The sequence below is a fragment of the Malus domestica genome, chromosome 12, assembly GCF_042453785.1.
Source record: "Malus domestica chromosome 12, GDT2T_hap1".
NCBI classification, from domain to species: domain Eukaryota; kingdom Viridiplantae; phylum Streptophyta; class Magnoliopsida; order Rosales; family Rosaceae; genus Malus; species Malus domestica.
The window spans coordinates 24,356,125-24,375,693 of NC_091672.1; the positions used below are offsets into that span (position 1 = coordinate 24,356,125).

At 37.6% G+C, this 19,569-nt stretch overlaps 2 protein-coding genes and 1 long non-coding RNA gene across 3 annotated transcripts in view; 2 read left to right on the forward strand and 1 right to left on the reverse strand.

Moving 5' to 3' along the window:
• The first annotated feature begins 702 nt into the window (after nt 1-702).
• LOC114820027 (receptor-like protein 7) overlaps nt 703-19,569 on the forward strand; it is a 69,393-nt gene continuing 50,526 nt past the window's right edge. Inside the window, exon 1 of the mRNA XM_070809473.1 lies at nt 703-1,173. Coding sequence (XP_070665574.1) covers nt 751-1,173 — 423 coding nt within the window. The 5' untranslated portion in view covers nt 703-750. The remainder of the gene's footprint in view (nt 1,174-19,569) is intronic.
• LOC103453676 (receptor-like protein 7) lies at nt 1,368-3,835 on the forward strand. The gene has a single exon (XM_029089881.2). The coding sequence runs from the start codon at nt 1,765-1,767 to the stop codon at nt 3,505-3,507; it is 1,743 nt and encodes a 580-aa protein (XP_028945714.1). The 5' UTR covers nt 1,368-1,764; the 3' UTR covers nt 3,508-3,835.
• Nucleotides 4,402-5,754, reverse strand: LOC139189983 (uncharacterized). Its single transcript, XR_011573876.1, has 2 exons — nt 4,911-5,754; nt 4,402-4,729 (listed from the first exon to the last, which is right to left on the reverse strand). It is a non-coding gene; the product is annotated as an uncharacterized lncRNA (long non-coding RNA).

Below are 19,569 nucleotides of genomic sequence, written 5' to 3' on the forward strand. Positions count from 1 at the left end.
AATTAAAAGTAGTTATTAAATAAGTTTTAAATTAAAAAAATGATAAACGAAAAATAAAAACAAAATGATTATTAAACAGCCTATTGGAGCTTGGAAATTATTTTATTTTTTGTTTGTAGTTTTCACCATTTTGTACTTGAGATAAGGGAAAATGGGAGATGAAATGGTTATACATGAAAATGTTGTGCAATTGGCTGTGCGGAACTGAAATTCAAATTACAACCACATCATAACAAATCACAGTTCAATAAAATGGGGCACTATGTGAAAATTAAAATGTAGTCCTTTCACGCACAAGACTTTTTTTTTGTGTGTTTAAAAGATTTTTTTTTTCTTCTATGGCATATTTATAAGTACAAAACTTAATCTGAAAGTCAACTTTGTAACACAATATTTTCTACTGAATAATAGATAGAGAAGAATTTAAAGGAAGGTATATGTTAAAGAAATGAAGTTTTTAACCAAGAAAAAAAATATATATAAAAAGATACAGTATTTTTAAAACAGAAACCATTTGGGTAGTTTTCAAATTTGTACTTAGTTAAGTTATGCATATACAGTTTTGTTTGGAATATATAAAACTGAATATATATCCCTGTTCCTTCGGGACCCCCACAGCCGACACTGAGTAAGACCAAATTGGTCTTTGGCTCACACGCCATTACACATTCTATAATTACAAAGAAGAATAACTAGGGACCTGCCTATTACATTTGGTCACATTTGGTCACATATCAGCAACAACTTCCGATGAAAACTCCTCTGCTTTCATGGCTTTTCTTACTCCGCATTTGCTATGTTTCACTCACCTTCCATACGTTTGTGGTCTCTACCCAATGTCCCGGCGATCAGCAATCTTTGCTGCTGCAATTGAAGAACACCCTCACATTTGACCCTGCAACGTCTCAAAAACTTGTGAACTGGAAGAATGGATCGGATTACTGCTCTTGGGAAGGAGTGTCCTGCAAAGAGGGTTGTGTTTCGAATCTGGACTTGAGCAACGAGTGGATTACTGGTGGACTTGATAATTCCAGTCCTCTTTTCGGTCTGAAGTCGATCGAGAACCTGAACTTGGCTAACAACTCCTTCAACTACACTCAGATTCCTTCCGAGTTCAAGCAGCTAACCGGTTTGCATAACCTGAACTTGTCGTGTGCTGGCTTTGCGGGGCAGGTTCCGATTTAGATTTCGCACTTGACGAGGTTGGTAACTCTTGATTTGTCTTCCTTGCACGTAAGCGGTTCTGGCTTATATGGTAGATTCCCAGAGAAGATCTTCCAGGTACCTACACTACAGACTATTGATTTGTCAGGCAATGAACAGCTTCAGGGTTCCTTACCCGAATTTCCAAAGAATGCATCTCTTCGGTCCTTGGTTCTACGCTGGGCTAACTTTTCAGGGTTACTACCGAACTCTATTGGCAACCTCAAAATGTTGTCCAAGATAGATCTTCGGGGGTGCAATTTCACTGGATCAATCCCAAGTTCAATAGCAGACCTTCATCAATTGGTTTATTTTGACTTGTCATGGAACAAGTTCAATGGTTCAGTTCCATCCTTCAGTATGGCCAAGAATCTGACCCTAATATATCTTTCTGCCAATCTACTTGATGGGACTATTCCGTCATCTCTGTTTTCTCTTCCCATGCTGCAAGGTTTAGAGCTTTCTAACAATCACTTCTCTGGCCAGTGACCTGAATTTGGTAATTTTTCTTCCCTACAAGTCCTTGATTTGAGTAGCAATAGTTTGGAAGGGCCTATACCCATGTCGATCTTTAATCTACGAGAGCTTAGAACACTCTCACTTTCTTCAAACAACTTCAGTGGGTCCTTTCCGCTTAATGATATTCAACAACTGAAAAATCTCCAAGAACTTTATCTTTCATACAATAGCTTGCTAATTAATCATTACAGTTCCAATTCCTCCTACTCCTTTCCTCAACTTCGCGCATTGAAATTAGCTGCTAGAAAGTTGAGAACCTTTCCTGATTTCTTGAGAAATCAATCAATATTAGGCCTTTTGGACCTATCCCTAAACCAGATCCATGAAATACCCAACTGGATTTGGAGGCTTAGTGGTCTTTATATACTAAATCTTTCTTGCAACTCTCTGGTAAATCTACCAGGTCCTTTCCTCAATCTTACTTCTCAATTGTTTATGCTTGACCTTCATTCCAACCAGCTTCAGGGACAAATTCCAATGCTTCCACCATCTGCCGGTTATCTGGATTACTCAAGAAATAATTTCAGCTCAAGCATACCGGCAGACATTGGTGATTTCCTTATGCAGACAGCGTTCTTCTCTCTTGCAAGTAATCACATCCACGGGATCATTCCAGAATCAGTATGCAAGGCGACATTATTTCTTGAAGTTCTTGATCTGTCCAATAATTCCTTAAGTGGCATGATTCCCCAGTGCTTGACTGCAATAAACGGGCCTCTTGCAGTACTTGATTTAAGGAGAAACAAACTTTCTGGCACTCTTCCTGATAATTTTCCTGAGAACTGTAGTCTACAAACTCTAGACCTCAATGGCAATGTGATTGGTGGTCAGTTCCCAAAATCTCTAGCCAACTGCAGAATGTTAGAGGTGTTAAACCTGGGAAACAATCAGATAACAGATGTCTTTCCATGCTTATTGAAGAACATATCCAGCTTGCGTGTACTTGTCTTGCGTTTCAACAAATTTTATGATAGCATTGAATGCCTTAAGACTAAAAGTGCCTGGCCAAAGCTTCAAATTGTTGACATAGCTCGCAACAATTTTACTGGCGAAATACCAGGAAGTTTTTTGAAAACGTGGCAAGCAATGATGGCTGACAAAGATGGTGCCGTGTCAAAGCAATTTCAAGTTGTAGACCTCGGCCAGGTGTACTATCAGGATACTGTAACAGTTACCACCAAAGGTCTAGAGATGGAATTTATAAAGATCTTAACAGTCCTCACCTTAATTGACATGTCCTGCAACAATTTTAATGGATCAATACCTGAGGAAGTGGGAAAGCTCAAATCACTTTATGGCCTAAACTTGTCCAGTAATGCTCTCACATGCGCAATCCCATCATCACTAGGTAATCTACGACAGCTTGAGTCCTTAGACCTTTCGGACAACAAATTGAGCGGAACAATTCCATCAGAATTTTCCAAACTTAATTTCCTCTCATTCCTAAATCTGTCGAGTAATCAACTTGTCGGGAAGATTCCAACCGGCACTCAGATTCAGTCTTTTTCACCAGATTCTTTCACATGCAATAAAGGATTATATGGGCCACCGTTAGATGACGGATCACCAAGGTTGCCACCAACATTAGAAGGCAAACATTCTAATTCTGCGCACAGAATTGATTGGGATCTTATCAGTGTTGAAGTTGGATTTATTGTTGGCTTTGGAGTTGCGGTCGGGTCACTTGTGTTGTGCAAGAGATGGAGTAAATGGTATTACAAAACAATGTATAAAATCCTTGTTAAGATATTCCCTCAGCTTGAAGAGAGAATTGGTCCTCACTGAAGACATGTCCACATAAATCAGAGGTTCAGACGCTGAAGTTAATGGTCATGGGGACCAATGCAGCTGGACCTCAAGCTATGCCTGGGGAATTTGAGATCCAACAAATAAGAGGTTTTCTTTTTGGTTTTACCTTTTAAATTTGTGTATGTTATAGTTATATGTGTAATAGTTTATTGTGTATCTTTATCCTTTGTTTTCAATAAACTTCCTCGTACCGTCGAGGTTCTTGAAGTTAGCGTAATTTGATATACCCAAAAGAATGTACTACATGTAATGTATTATTTGTTCGAATTGTGTAGTACGATGTCGAGACCAACTCCACCCAAAAGAGTGTACTACAAAGAACATCTTGACTTCTGAATTGCGATATGTTTTAACATCTTGCCATTCAATTTTAAACTCATCATATCTAGTACTACAACACCTAATGATTTATTTTTCACCTCAATTTATAAGAGAGCAAACCAGCGCTTTTTGTTTCAGAATTTCCTCACCAACTTTTATGTCTGAGATCGCACCAAAAGGCAAAAGCCAACCCTCTCAGGTAACAAGAAGAAATGAAAAACTCAACCGCTTTTACAAAATCAGCAAACTACGGTTCAATCAGTATTCTCCCTTTCATGTCAGAGTACAATGAAATACTCATTTGCTTTTACAAGAGTTGAGTCACTCGCCCAATTTCAACTGGTTTTAGGATGAACCTCAACTTCAATTATGGGACAAAAACTTCTATCGTTTAAGACTTTAAGTTGACAAATGCGAAGTATTGATCACGATGATTAGGTCTTCCATATTAACACTTAACTACTAAAAGAGAGGATAAACACTCAATAGGATTTGAATTGGGTGTGTTCAGTTACCCCGATAAATCCTCCGTAGAGCAGACTACGACAGTCACAAACCCACGATACCATAGTTACATATAATACATGAGTTTTTCGGAGAATATATTTCTCTTGCTACCCAGAAAATCAACATGAGCATACACAAACCATTCTGTTTTTCTTCCACCTATAACCGTATGTGTATATGATCGACTATATATCGCCTTAGTCAGTCAAAAACTAAAATAGGAGTAACGTGTAGATTGCAGATATGCCTATACAACTTCAAAGTGAATTAGAGTCAATCAAATCATAAACCTGAGTAAAATTTCTGGTTTGGAATCTCTGACGTGCAGGGAATAAGCAAAATGCACGCAACAAAGCCTCCATTGTTAAACCTGAAATAACAACAGTATATCAAGTTTAATTTTCTTTTCATTGGAATCCTGAGTAAACATAATTCTTTCAAAAAGATCAGACGCAAATGCTTATATCCTACAGATTTGTAATTTCATATTGTGAACTAGCACCGCAACAAAATATTTACATGTATATTGCATAGTATTTCTAAATGCTTACAAATTGGTAGGATTAGCTATTATATTGCAGTGTAAACCTCCTTCTGAATGAATGAAGCCGAGTGGTATCTCCCACAAATGTGAAGAACTTGTTGGAATCAATGCTTTTCTCTGAAACTTTAGCCCTTACCAAAGACAAAATCTTCGATTAATGACTCAAGTCCACTAAAACAAGTCTAGAATTTCCAAGCTTATTCCTAAATTCTATAGCTTTATCAACAATAATATCAGATGCCTTTGCAAGGTCAAATTGAAAATCTGCTGTTGAAATGAAAGGAAATGCTAGAGTGGAAACATCGTTTAGAGAACCATCACCGCTAACAGAGCCTACAGCTAGCTCTTCACCTTCCTTTGACTCCTTACCAGATTTTTCAGAAAGTGAACCTGTTCCTTTCAAAGAGGTTTCCTTTTCTTCAGTAATTTGAGAAGCATTAGAATCCTGTACACTCTTCGAAGTTGATTCAGTATTAGCAGGACCATCGGTTTTCCTTAAGAACATTATACCTAGTTGAATTTTTGCACCGGGGTTCTTCTGACCGAAATAACCATTGGGAAGTGTATCTAACGGACCAAGTCCACGAATGCATCAACAGAAGATTGAACATCACTCTCACTCTGGCAATAAGTAATTCTAGCAAACCCTTCACTCAGCTAAGGCAATTCTTTCTTCTGCAGCATTCTATTCACAATCGCCGCAGCTTTCCCGCCTTGCACATTTCCTTCATGGCCCGTTCGCTTCACATACCGCAATATACAAAGCTTGGCAGGAAGATCAAGCACCACAACATGAACAAACTTGGGAACTACCACCAAGCTTCACAAAATCATCCCTTTGTTCTTCCTCTACATTACACCTATCTATAAACACACTCTTCTCATCCTTCAACGCATTCATTGCACTCTCTATACACTGCCCTTTCGTTCGGGCTTTACCATTTTTGATAGTATCCTACAAAAACAAAAAATATGAACATATAACAGCATAAAACAAGAACCCAAATGAATAGAAATCCGGAGTACCATACTACGTACTGAAAATAGCAATCTAGAGCCCACTGCGACATTTCATCGAACACACTGTGTCCACAGAGATATACCTGGCAAACGCAAACACAAGGGCGAGTGGAGCGCATGACATGTTCGCAGAAGGTAGACATGTTCGCAGAAGGTGATGCGTAAAATAACTAAACACACAAAATTAAACCCTCTTTTTATCAATTGTAGTAAAGTATGTAAGTAGGGATCGTTCTAGGCCGGGGATTAGGAGGGATTGCTAAATCACTTGGAAACTGACTTGAAAACGTAAAAACAAAGTTTAAAACACTAACTAGACTCAAAGAATGCAAAACTATACTTTAAAACACTAAAACAAACCAAAAGACTCAAAACAGCCCCTAAACACTCAAAACTACCTTAAACACACAATCTGGGCAGTTTTGGGACTCTAACACAAACTTGGACGAATTTTGGTTTTCTAATGAACTAAAACACTTAAAAACATAATCTAAGACAAGTTCTATTTAATATGACTCAAAGAAATAAGATGGGGTTGATTTTGGACAAAAATAATTAAATTAAGACAAGAACAAAGTAAACGAATTCTTAGACAAATTTAAGTGAATCAAAACAAATTGTAAAATGAATTTGAATGAAACTTATGGATGGAAGGCTAGCTAGGAGGTTCTTCTCCACACATGTCACACTTGCATACAAAACGATTTCCAGTTGCTTTTCGATAAGCTATGAATACTCAACGCCCCAAATTAACCGTGAATTGCACTAATTAACCCTCAGTTTTTCCACAAGTTATTAGGTTGGATGATCGCATACGACAACCCAAAACATTCCCTACAAGTTCCCTACATGAATTGCATAATAGAGATACAAGCAAGAATCATTAAGTTCTATGAAAAACATAAGCATTGACGAGGCACTCGTTACTATGATTTGCATGAAACTTATGCCAAGAATTTACTTAACGTGATTGTGACTAGCAACCTTCACTACTTGTGAATATAAGTTCATAACGATTAGGTGAAACTCCCTTATATTCTAGCGTCAAATTCATGCATGAAAATTAAGCGTGCACTCTCAACCAACATACACAAATCAGTTTTTATACGAACGGATAAGTAAATTGAATTCACAACTTATGAATCACAACTGGATGTAATCAAATCATATTGCAAGTATGAACATAGTTTCGAATCACCCCCTAACTAAGAGGGGTTTAGTTCCTCATACTCACAAAACAAAGATACATAAAATTAGACATTAAAATCAAAGGAAAGAAAACACCTAAAATGCTCCAACTTGGTAGCAAGTGCATCCAAGATTCCTCCTTTCCCTATGCTTGCGGCAGATTGGGTTATGGACAGATTTTGGGTAGTTTTATGATGTAGAATGGATGGGGAATGGTATGGAAGGGTTTAGGGTGAGTGTGGAGGAGTGTTTGAGGGTTGGAGGGTGGTGGAGAACTAGGCAAAGAGGGTGGAAGAAGGTGGAGTGGCTGTTATGTTTTCTAGGCACTAGAATGGTGTTTTTGGGGTGTTTTGCTTCCTAGGGTGTGTATGGACGAATTTTTGTGATAAAATGATGAATATGGGGGATTGTTCTTTGGCCAAGGGGTGTAAACATGTATTTATAGGCCCCCAAAAACCTTAGAAAATCAGGTTAGGTTAAGGATGAAATGCATGGCAATTTGTGTGTGTGGTGTGCAATGGTCCAAGGGTGAAAATGAAGTAATGATGCAAAGTGTGAAGGGTAAAATGGAGTGGTGTTGTAGCTAGGGAGCATGAATGATTGTGTACATTGCATAGAGATGGAAAGGGAGGTGAAATGTGTCAACAAATGGGTCAAAGGTGCAACAACATGTGTTACACATGGCATTGGATTCCAAATGTGAATGATGGAGCATCAATTGGTGCATGTAATGGATGTAAATGTTGTCTAAAATCTAATGAGTGAAGGGAACAAGAGGTATCAAGCAATTGAGTGTAATAATTAAATAAATTGAAGCATGAAATTAGAAATTATGTAGGGGACAAGAGTGATTAAGCATGGCATGGAATCCAAAGGGAATTCTATGTGGTTTGCATGGCAAGGAATGCAAGTTGGGGTGACAGATTTTTGGGCTGTTTTCTTCATCTTTTGGACCATAATTCTTCATATTCTTGGCCTCTTTAGTTCTCAAATTCGTCCATCCACTTGGCCCATGCATTTGACATCCATTCCAAGCCCCATTTTGCTCCAAAATGCATCTTCTTGCCTACTTTGTCCATAAAATCTGAAAACACACGAAAATGACTTTAAACATTAAAATAACTAAGGAAACACGACATAAATGCACAATAACAAGCCAACTAAGTCGCATAAATATGCTCCTATCAGAAGGTAGACATGCCGCTTCCAGGCCCACCTACCAATATTACTACGACAGGCTTTCCTTGTTTTTCTTCCCCCGTCAAAAACGCATACAGGTTTTATGATCACCGAAGGCGGCGACGACCGAGAATGGTAAAACGCGGCGTTTTGGAGAAAGGGCATACCTTTGACTGTTTCGTCGATGTCCATGTCCATGTTTTGGAAGACTCTGCGAGGCACTTTTGAATTAACAGCGGAAAAGCAACGGTTTCTTCTTCCACTGGGCTGGAAGCCTGAAGCTTCTATTGCCGGTGCCTGGTGCTTGCGTAATGGGACACATGTCACACATCGTCGACCCGAAAATTGACAAGATCCGATTCGATTTGGATTTTATCCGTATTTTAGCCTTCTCGCAAGTGCTAATGCGTAAATGAGAAGTATTTTATAATCACGGGCCTTACGAGCGCCCTTTAAAGATGGGTTTGCTTTAATTATTGTTCTAATTGTTTAACATTGTTATTTCGTAAGAAATTTGCGAGGGCATTTTCTTATGATATTAGGTATTTCAATCATCTTCCTGTGATAATTTTTTCTATAATTATGTTAAAGCCCTCCGTATTCCGGTAACCTACAACATGGTAAATCTATAGAAATTATAAACTTGATAATTACGTTTATAGCACAAAAGCCTATACATACAATCGTGTTTACTTGGTGTACAAGTAAGGATCTCTTCAATTTCTTGATAGCGATTTTACCACTTGTAAAACAAAGGGTTAAACCATAGAAAATTCTTGCAAGAGAACAAGTGTTTGTAGTATAGAATGGCTCAAGCAATGTCGATCTCCTCAGGGACTGATATAAACAATTTACGAGTTTTTGTGTATTTAACTTATTTAACTTTAAGAATTACACTAATTTGACGAAACTAAATATTACTGGATGTGACTTAACCAAATATCTAACATGGGAATTGGTTTATAGGAACAGTGATTCAACTTAAACAAAACAAGTAAATGAGGAAATTTAAGATAAAATAACTGATTGAAGAAAAATAGATTGACAATATGCTAGAGTTCAACCTTTACCAACAACACTCCTACGTAGCTATTCCAATTGCTTAAATAATTGAAAACACACATGCTTTGAAGGTTGGAATTTCCTTGTGTATGTTTTACTTGTGACATTCAAGTTAAAACGCATACCACTACATGCAACTTATCCATGACATTTGGATTAAATATAAACATGAGTGATTCATTAATCTTGGTGAAAATCCTTTTGTTAAACCATGTAATCCCTAAGAGCATGATATTTACCTTAGGAGAGTACAATCCTCAATCACAAGAAGCACAACCAATTTTAACATGACATTCGTTCAAAATTGCATCCGATAACTTTTTAAGCATCCTAATGGTGATCAAGCATCAAGGTACATAGATAGTTTAATTCAGTGATTGAAAATATCAAAGCAAGCATGTAACAACACTTAAGCAATTGAAAAATAAATCTACGTATTCATGTTGCGGCTCATGGCCTCACTCTAACAAAATAAATTAGTTACACATAATTATTTGATACATAAAAAATTATCCATAAAACAAAATAACAAAAAAAGAAAACATCCGTTTTAACAAGACGAGCTCTCTGTTGCTCCTGACTTCCTCTGCTCTGCTGCGCCTCTTCTTCTTTGCTTCTGCTACACCTCTGCTTCTGTGCTCTGCTGCGCCTCTTTCTTTTCCTCCCGTCAGTCTCCCCCTTTTTACTTTTTCTTTTCTTTTCTTTTCCTCTGGTTCCGTCTGCCCTCTGCTGCGCGTCCTTTCTCTTATATTTTTTTCTTCGTCCGTGCTCTGCCTTCCTTTCTCTCTGCCTATTCTTTTCTTTTGTTTTTCTTCTGCCAGTCCCGCACTCCTCTCTGTCTATTCTGTCAGTGTCTCCCCTCACTTTTATTATCTTGCTTTCCTTTTCTTATTCCTTCCATTTTTCTTTGTCTGTGTCCCCCATTTCCACTAATCAGCTATATGCTTTTCTTTTTCTCCACCACAAAAGCTTAATGGAAGACAAGTCCACTCTCCACTTGCCGTGTCTTTTATTTGTTTTTACAATTTCCTTTTCTCCATTTTGCTTGAAATTGATCTTAAAACAAATTTAACTACACATTAACACAAGGTAAAATAAAAATGCCACAATTTTAACACAAAGACTTTATAAATAGATGGTATAAATGCATGAAATATATGAGTGATCAAATACCCCCAAACTTGCATTTTTGCTAGTCCTCTAGTAAAACAAAACACAAAACAAAAACACTCAACTAAAACTAGACTCAACAACTTAGTAGCCAACTTCTAAATTTCGATTTCAGAGATAAGTGCTAATCATGAAACAAACAACCAAGAACTAATCAAGAGTTCAAAACATCATCCAATAATTAACCAAATTTCCTTCAAACAAAACGTTGAAATGCCATGTGTGAGCTAACCATGTCAATGCAATTCCAAACTCCTTTAAATCATCATATGCAAACATGTGAGCTTCTCACAAGACATACGCTCATTCACTCATAAGTTTTGGTTAATGTGTTTCACTCAAGTGATCTCATTGTACATGCCGCCATATGCTTGCTTGTCCACCTAACTCGCTTATCAATATTTAAGTAATACCTTGGATAAATAGGACTTTATTACGGTTGTAATGGGGCTAAAGGTGATAGGCTAATGAAAGAAAGGATATGGAAATCAAAAATTTTGAGAAAGTACACTTTGATAGTTTTCCAACACCTCAATATCACACCACCTCAAATTGAAAGCAAAATAATAAAACCTCAAGCACCAGTTACTCCCCAAATTCAACTTCAAAAAGAAATTTATACTCTGCAGACACATTTTCAACAAATCAACACTCTCCAATTTTCATATATTTCGTTTTTTTTTTTTCAATTGAAAGAAACAAATCTGCAAAAGCTACATCACCCATCAAATTCACATTTCATTGTAATACACATGCTCCATCCATCTTTCTACATAAATGAAACCCCCAAAAGCACAACCCATGTAATACTTTATCAAAACAATAAGGAATCGATTTTTGTGTATGGGCTCAACTCCAATATTGGAGCAAGGTAAAGAGATGTGGCTAACAAAGAAATGGCTTAGTTAAAGGCTCAATGGGCTACTACGGATAAACATAGCATATAAGGTAGGCATGAAAGGCTCAAACGATCCAAAGATGACCTATATCACTTCCAAGTTATTACATGAATTGATTAATGAATCGAGTAGTATAAAGCAAGTTCTAGAGATACATGTACAGTGAGATCATACGCACAAGAAGGAATGAGATTGATGCATAATGGTTCAATCATGTATAGGCTCAAAAACTCACAAGGTTTACATAATCTCACATGATTCACATATGAAACGCTAAATCATGCTCAAGTTTCACATTGACAAGACTAGGCACATTTATTTTTCAAGTTGATTTCTGGAAATCACAGTTAACACAAAGACAACGAAAAGAACTTAGACTTCTTGAAAGTAAGAAGGAAATTAAAATCAAATCTCATCATTGAATTGAGAAGTAGCTACAAACAACAATAAAAATGCAAAAACTTTTTTTTTTAATTATTATTATTATTTTTTAATTTAATAATTTTTTTTTATTTTTTATTTTTTAACAAGAAGTAAACTAACGAAATATATTTCCACCCATAAACTTAATTATAGCATTGTCCCCAATGATAATGAAAGGAATTTTGAACAATAAGACATAAAAATGGAAGGAAAGAAATATAAAATGAAATAAAGACACATAAAGAAAAGGAAAGAACACACCAATTTGTGTAGGCGAGGAGAACAAATGTGTGAGTAACCCGTGGGATTAAGAAACTTTGCAGAAGTTGTGGTAGAGAGTTCCTTGGTTTCAAATCAGACTCCTTTTGCTGGGTTGATTTGATTGTGCAGTCTGCATTCTTCTCTGCTTGTTTCTTCTGCACCACGGGCAGGCACAAGGTAGCTGTGTTGGTCTGTTTCTTTCTTCAATCTTTCCAAGTGCCCACCTCTTGCTTTCTTTCTCCTTGTCTCTAGCTGAGGATGAATTGGTAAATTGTCTCCACATGCTTCGAGGTATCATTTTCACTTCCCTTATCTGTTCCCCAGGCAGATGTGGTAGACGAAGAGGAAGCATAAGATGATGAAGATGAGTACTCGAGAGCAAGGCTAGGTAAGCAATCAGGAAGGGGTTCCAGGCAGTTGGCTCCAGATCGGAAGATTGATACCAAGTGCTGGCTGATTGCTCTCTTTCTCCTTGTCGTAAAACAAAGACAAGGAGAATGACAGGGAGAAAGCATGATATGAGATACTATTGCTTTCAACCTTCATGATATGAAATACTTTTTCTTTGGATGGGTTGTATGCAGAGGTACCCCAAGGAATAAGGAACACTGAGTGACTCGAGAGGGTTTGTTGGAAAGGCATTCTCTGAGAAGAAAAAGGTTATGTATGTTTGCCTTGCCATGGAGGATGAATGTCGACATTTATAGGAAATAATAACCGGTACTGTTCTTTCACTCTTGTCTGCCTTTCCGCTTAATGATATTCAACAACTGAAAAATCTCGAAAGACTTGATCTTTCATACAATAGCTTGCTAATTAATTATGACAGTCTCAACAACTTCAGTGGGTCATTTCCTCAACTTTTCACATTGAAATTAGCTGCTGGAAAGTTGAGAACCTTTCCTGATTTCTTGAGAAATCAATCAATATTAAGCACTTTGGACCTATCTCTAAACTAGATCCATGAAATACCCAACTGGATTTGGAGGCTTAGTAATCTTGGTGAATTAAATCTTTCTTGCAACTCTCTGGTAAATCTACCAGGTCCTTTCCTCAATCTTACTTCTCATTTGTCTGTGCTTGACCTTCATTCCAACCAGATTCAGGGACCAATTCCAATGCTTCCACCATCTGCCTATTATCTGGATTACTCAAGAAATAATTTCAGCTCAAGCATACCGGCAGACATTGGTGATTTCCTTGATTGGACAGTGTTCTTCTCTCTTGCAAGTAATCACATCCACGGGATCATTCCAGAATCAGTATGCAACGTGACAGTTCTTCTAGTTCCTGATCTGTCCAATAATTCCTTAAGTGGCATGATTCTCCAGTGCTTAACTGCAGGGAACATGTCCCTTGCAGTACTTAATTTAAGGAGAAACAAACTTTTTGGCACTCTTCCTGATAATTTTCCTGAGCACTGTAGTCTACAAACACTGGACCTCAATGGCAATGTGATTGGTGGTCAGTTCCCAAAATCTCTAGCCAACTGCACAATGTTAGAGGCGTTAAACCTGGGAAACAATCAAATAACAGATGTCTTTCCATGCTTATTGAAGAACATATCCAGCTTGCGTGTACTTGTGTTGCGTGTCAACAAATTTTATGATCGCATTGAATGCCTCAAGACCAATAGTGCCTGACCAAAGCTTCAAATTATTGACTTAGCTCGCAACAATTTTACTGGCGAAATCCCAGGAAGTTTATTGAAAACGTGGCAAGCAATGATGGCTGACGAAGATGGTGCCGTGTCAAATATTAATTACCTCGGAAATCTTCTAGACCACGACGCGGCATACTATCTGGATACTGTAGCAGTTACCGTCAAAGGTGGAGAAAGAGAATTGGTAAAGATCTTAACAGGCTTCACCTCAATTGACATCTCCTGCAACAATTTTAATGGATCAATACCTGAGGAAGTGGGGAAGCTGGTATCACTCTATGCCCTGAACTTGTCCAGTAATGCTCTCACATGCGCAATCCCATCATCATTAGGTAATCTACGACAACTTGAGTCCTTAGACCTTTCGGACAACAAATTGAGAGGAACAATTCCATCACAACTTTCCAAACTTAATTTCCTCTCATTCCTAAATCTGTCGAGCAATCAACTTGTCGGGAAGATTCCAACCGGCACTCAAATTCAGTCTTTTTCAGCAGATTCTTTCGCAGGCAATAAGGGATTATATGGGCCACCGTTAGATGACGGATCAGCAAGGTTGCCACCAACATTCGAAGGCAAACATTCTACTTCTGCGCACGGAATTGATTGGGATCTGATTGGTGCTGAAGTTGGATTTATTGTTGGCTTTGGAGTTGCGGTCGGGTCACTTGTGCTGTGCAAGAGATGGAGTAAATGGTATTACAAAACAATGTATAAAAATCCTTGTTAAGATATTCCCTCAGCTTGAAGATAGAATTGGTCCTCACCGAAGACATGTCCACATAAATCAAAGGTTCGGACGCATAAATTAATTATCATGGAGACCAATGCAGCTGGACCTCAAGCTATGCATGGGGAACTTGAGATCCAACAAATAAGACGTTTGCTTTTTGGTTTTACCTTTTAAAGTTGTGTATGTTCTAGTTATATTTGTAATAGTTTATTGTGTTATCTTTATGCTTTGTTTTCAATAAACTTCCTCTTACCATCGAGGTTCTTGAAGTTAGCGTAATCTGATAAACCCAAGAGTGTACTTTATGTAATGTATTATTTGTTCGAATTGTGTAGTACGATGTCCAGACCAACTCCACCCAAAAGTGTACTACAAAGAAAATCTTGACTTCTGAATTGCGATATGTTTTAACATCTTGCCATTCAATTTTGAACTCATCATATCCAGTACTACAACGCCTAATGATTTATGTTTCAGAATTTCCTCACCAACTTTTATGTCTGAGATCGTACCAAAAGACAAAAGCCAACCCTCTCAGGTAAGAACAAGAAATGAAAAACTCAACCGCTTATACAAAATCAGCAAACCACGGTTCAATCAGTATTCTCCCTTTCATGTCAGAGCACAATGAAATACTCATCTGCTTTTACAAAAGTTGAGTCACTCGCCCAATTTCAACTGGTTTTAGGAGGAACCTCAACTTCAATTATAGGACAAAAACTTCTATCGTTTAAGACTTTTAGTTGACAAATGCGAAGTATTGATCGCAATGATTAGGTCTTCCATATTAACACTTAACTACTAAAAGATAGGATTAACACTTAATAGGAATTGAATTGGGCGTGTTCAGTCAACCCAATAAATTCTCCACACAGCAGACTAAAGTAGGAGTAACATGTAGCTTGCAGATATGCCTAGACTACTTCAAAGTGAATTAGAGTTGATCTAATCATAAACCTGAGTAATGCACTGCAAATTTCTGGTTTGGAATCTCTGACGCTCAGAGAATAAGCAAAATGCATGCAACAAAGCCTCCATCGTTAAACCTGAAAAAACAACAGTATGTCAAGTTATTCTTTTCATTGGAATCCTGGGTAAACATAATTCTTTCAAAAAGATCGGATGCAAATGCCAATATCTTACAGATTTGTAATTTCATATTGTGAACTAGCACCGCAATAAAATATTTACATGTAAATTGCGTAGTGTTTCTAAATGCTTACCAATTGGTAGCATTAGCTATTATTGCAGTGTAAACCTCCTTCTAAATGAATGAAGCCAGGTGATATCTCGCACAAATGTGAAGAACTTGTTGGAATCAATGCTTTTCTCTGAAGCTTTAGCCCTTACCAAAGACAAAATCTTCGATTAATGACTCAAGTCCACAAAAACAAGTCTAGAATTTCCAAGCTTATTCCTAAATTCTATAACTTTTCTCAACAATATTATCAGATGCCTTTGCAAGGTCAAATTGAAAATCTGTTTTGAAATGGAATAAAATGCCAGAGTGGAAGCATCGTTTAGAGAACCGTCATCGCCAACAGAGCCTACAACTAGCTCTTCACCTTCCTTTGACTCCTTACCAGATTTTTCAGAAAGAGGTTTCCTTTTCTTCAGTAATTTGAAAAGCATTAGAATCCGGTACACTCTTCGAAGTTGATTCACTATTGGCAGAACCATCTGTTTTCTTTAAGAGCTTCATTATACCTAGTTGAATTTTTGCACCGGGGTCATTCTTCTCAGAAATTGAAATATACTCCATTATTATTTGTTTACAAGATGGAAGTCCTCTCTTATAGAGGGCCAAAAACTAGTCCTAACAAGTGGACAAGCCAAATGATGATTACATGAGGAAAACATCGAAAAGGAAAATACGGAGAAAAGGAAAGCAAAGCAAAGTAATGATGACTAGCTATAAAGCAAAGTAATGATGGATAGCTATAAAGTAAAGTAATGATGGCTAGCTAGAGGAATAATTACAAGTCTATTGTCTATACCAATAATGTCTACCAACTATTGTTGACACTCCCCCTCAAGTTGGTGCGTAGATGTCATGAATGTCCAACTTGCTTTGTGAGTTGTGAAATACTGAACTTGTGACTGCTTTTGTGAGTATGTCTGCTAATTGATCTTCAGATTTAACGAATGGAACTTCAATAAGTCTTGCCTTAATTTTTTTCTTTAATAAAATGTCTATCCACCTCCACATGTCTGGTTCGATCATGTTGAACCAGATTGTGAGCAATGTCAATTGCAGCCTTATTGTCACAATGTAGACGCATAGCATGCTTGGGCCTAAATCCCAAATCTCTCAGTAAATTCTTCACCCAAAGCAGTTCACATACTCCATGTGCCATGCTTCGATATTCTGCTTCAGCACTTGATCTAGCAACAACCTTTTGTTTCTTATTACGCCAAGAGACTAGATTTCCTCCAACAATAACAAAGTATCCTGATGTTGATCGTTTGTTAGTTACATCACCAGCCCAATCAGCATCAGTGTAGCCCTTAACCTCAAGATGATCATGTTTTGAAAACATTAATCATTTCCCAGGAGCTAACTTTAAATACCTCAAGATACGGTTTACAGCATCCATGTGTGTTTCACTTGGTAAATGCATAAACTGGCTTACCATGCTGACTGCATATCTTATATCTGGTCTAGTATGTGCAAGATATATTAGCTTACCAACAATTCGTTGATATCTCTCTTTGTTGATAGGTATCTGATCAGGATATTCACCAAGTTTGTGATTCAGCTCAATTGGGGTATCTGCTGGTTTGCATGCTAGCATCCTAATTTCCGTCAAAATATCAAGAACATATTTCCGTTGTGATAGAAATATTCCTTGTTGTGAGCGGGCCACCTCAATGCCCAAGAAATACTTTAAAGCATCGAGATTTTTCATCTCAAATTCACTTGCTAGATACTTTTGTAGTGTTGCCTTCTCTTCTGGATCATTTCCTGTAATCACCATGTCATCCACGTATACAATAAGAGCAGTGATTTTACCTTTCTTATGCTTTAAGAAAAGAGTATGATCTGAGTTGCTTTGCTTGTATCTGAAAAATTTCATCGATTTGGTAAATCTCCCAAACCAAGCTCTCGGTGATTGCTTTAAACCATACAACGACTTTTTTAGTTTACAAACGTTGTTGGTTTGATTAGGATCCAGCTTGCATCCTGAGGGAAGCTCCATATAAACTTCTTCTTCTAAATCTCTATGCAGGAAAGCATTTTTGACATCGAATTGTTGCAAAGGCCAATCAAGGTTTGCTGCTAGGGATAAGAGTACACGAATAGTGCTTATCTTAGCTACAGGGGCAAAAGTCTTTCCGTAGTCAATGCCATATGTCCGCGTGTAGCCTTTTGCCACTAATCTTGCTTTGTATCGCTCAATAGTGCCATCTGCATTAAATTTTACCTTGTATATCCACCTGCAACCAACTGATTTCTTCCCCTTGGGTAGGTTAGTTAACTCCCAAGTGGAATTTTTCTGGAGTGCCTCCATTTCTTCATTCATTGCACGAGTCCACCTAGGATCTTTCATAGCATCCTCTACACTACAAGGAATAGATACAGTGGATAATTGATTCACAAATGCCTCACATGATGTAGATAGCCTATGGAGGGACACATGGTTAGCAATTGGGTATTTAACCTTGACTCTAGGATCAGGATCATATAACTGTTTAGGAATCCCTCGAGATTTTCGAGAGGGAAGTTGATAATTAATGGACTCAATTTGCCTTGACTCAGGTACGATCTCAATAGAATTAGATTGATCAGTTACCTGTTGATTGTGTTTAGGGGCTGATTGATCATGTGGTACCATCGAAGAAGGCAATCTCAAGCCATATGGACTTAACGTTGCTGGATGTACTTCTGTGTCTGATGTTGGAGTCGATGATTCTGTTTCTGCATGTATTGTTTGATTACAGTCGTCTGCCGACTTATCAACATTTATCTCAGTTTCTGAAATTTCTGCAACAATTTTAATGTTACTAATGTCTTGGGTATCCTCTTCAAACAAACTATTCTCATTTTGAAGGGGATACTCAATGTCTCCCTTTGAAAAATATGTTTCTCCTTCTTGAAACTGGACATCTGCAGTGATGTATAGAGTTTGGGTAGGAGGATGAAAACATTTGTATCCCTTTTTTGTATCAGAATAACCCAAGAATACACACTGGATGGCACATGGATCAAACTTCCCCCGTTGATGTGGATAAACCTGTACATAAGCCACACAACCAAAGACACGTGGTTATAAGTTTGGGATAGATGGAATGGTGAGAATGTGGTTAAGTGTTTGGAATGGTGTTTGATATTGGAGAGTATTGAATGGTGTTCGATTTATGAGATATGTTGCAGAACACAGTGCCTCTCCCCAAAACTTATGACGCATGTTGGCACTATATAAAGATGCACGAACCACTTCTAAGAGATGTCGATTCTTCCTCTCTGTTACACCGTTTTGTTGAGGTGTATAGGCACATGTGGTTTGATGAACAATACCATGCTCTTGCAAATAGTTATGTAGAGCATGATTGACATATTCTTCTCCATTATCAGACCTGAGTGTCTGAATTTTCTTGTCAAACTGGGTTGCAACATATTGATGAAAAAAATTGAACTTGGTAGGAACTTCACTCTTGTGCTTCATTGGAAACACCCAGGTCATTCTAGTACAGTCATCTATAAATGTCACAAACCATCTAAATCCAGAAGTGGTAAGAATTCTGGCAGGACCCCAAACGTCAGAATGAACGACCATGAATGGCACAAAACTTTTATTTAATCTTAATGGATAGGAAACACGATGACTTTTGGCCAAAATACAAATTTCACAATGGAAATCAGATTCTTTGAATTGGGGAAAAAGTTTAGGGAATAAAAGTTTAAGATAACCAAATGAGGGATGTCCTAATCGCTTGTGCCATAACCAAATCTTCTTCATTTGGGTTGATTCGTCTCTGCTTACATGATGCACTAGACTCAATCTATTGCTGCATTCTTCCATTAAGTCCAAATAATATAGTTTGCCCCTTCTAGTACCACAACCAA

Bases quoted from the DNA above. Each gene is read 5' to 3' on its own strand.
- LOC103453676 (XM_029089881.2), top strand. From the start codon at position 1,765: ATGTCGATCTTTAATCTACGAGAGCTTAGAACACTCTCACTTTCTTCA.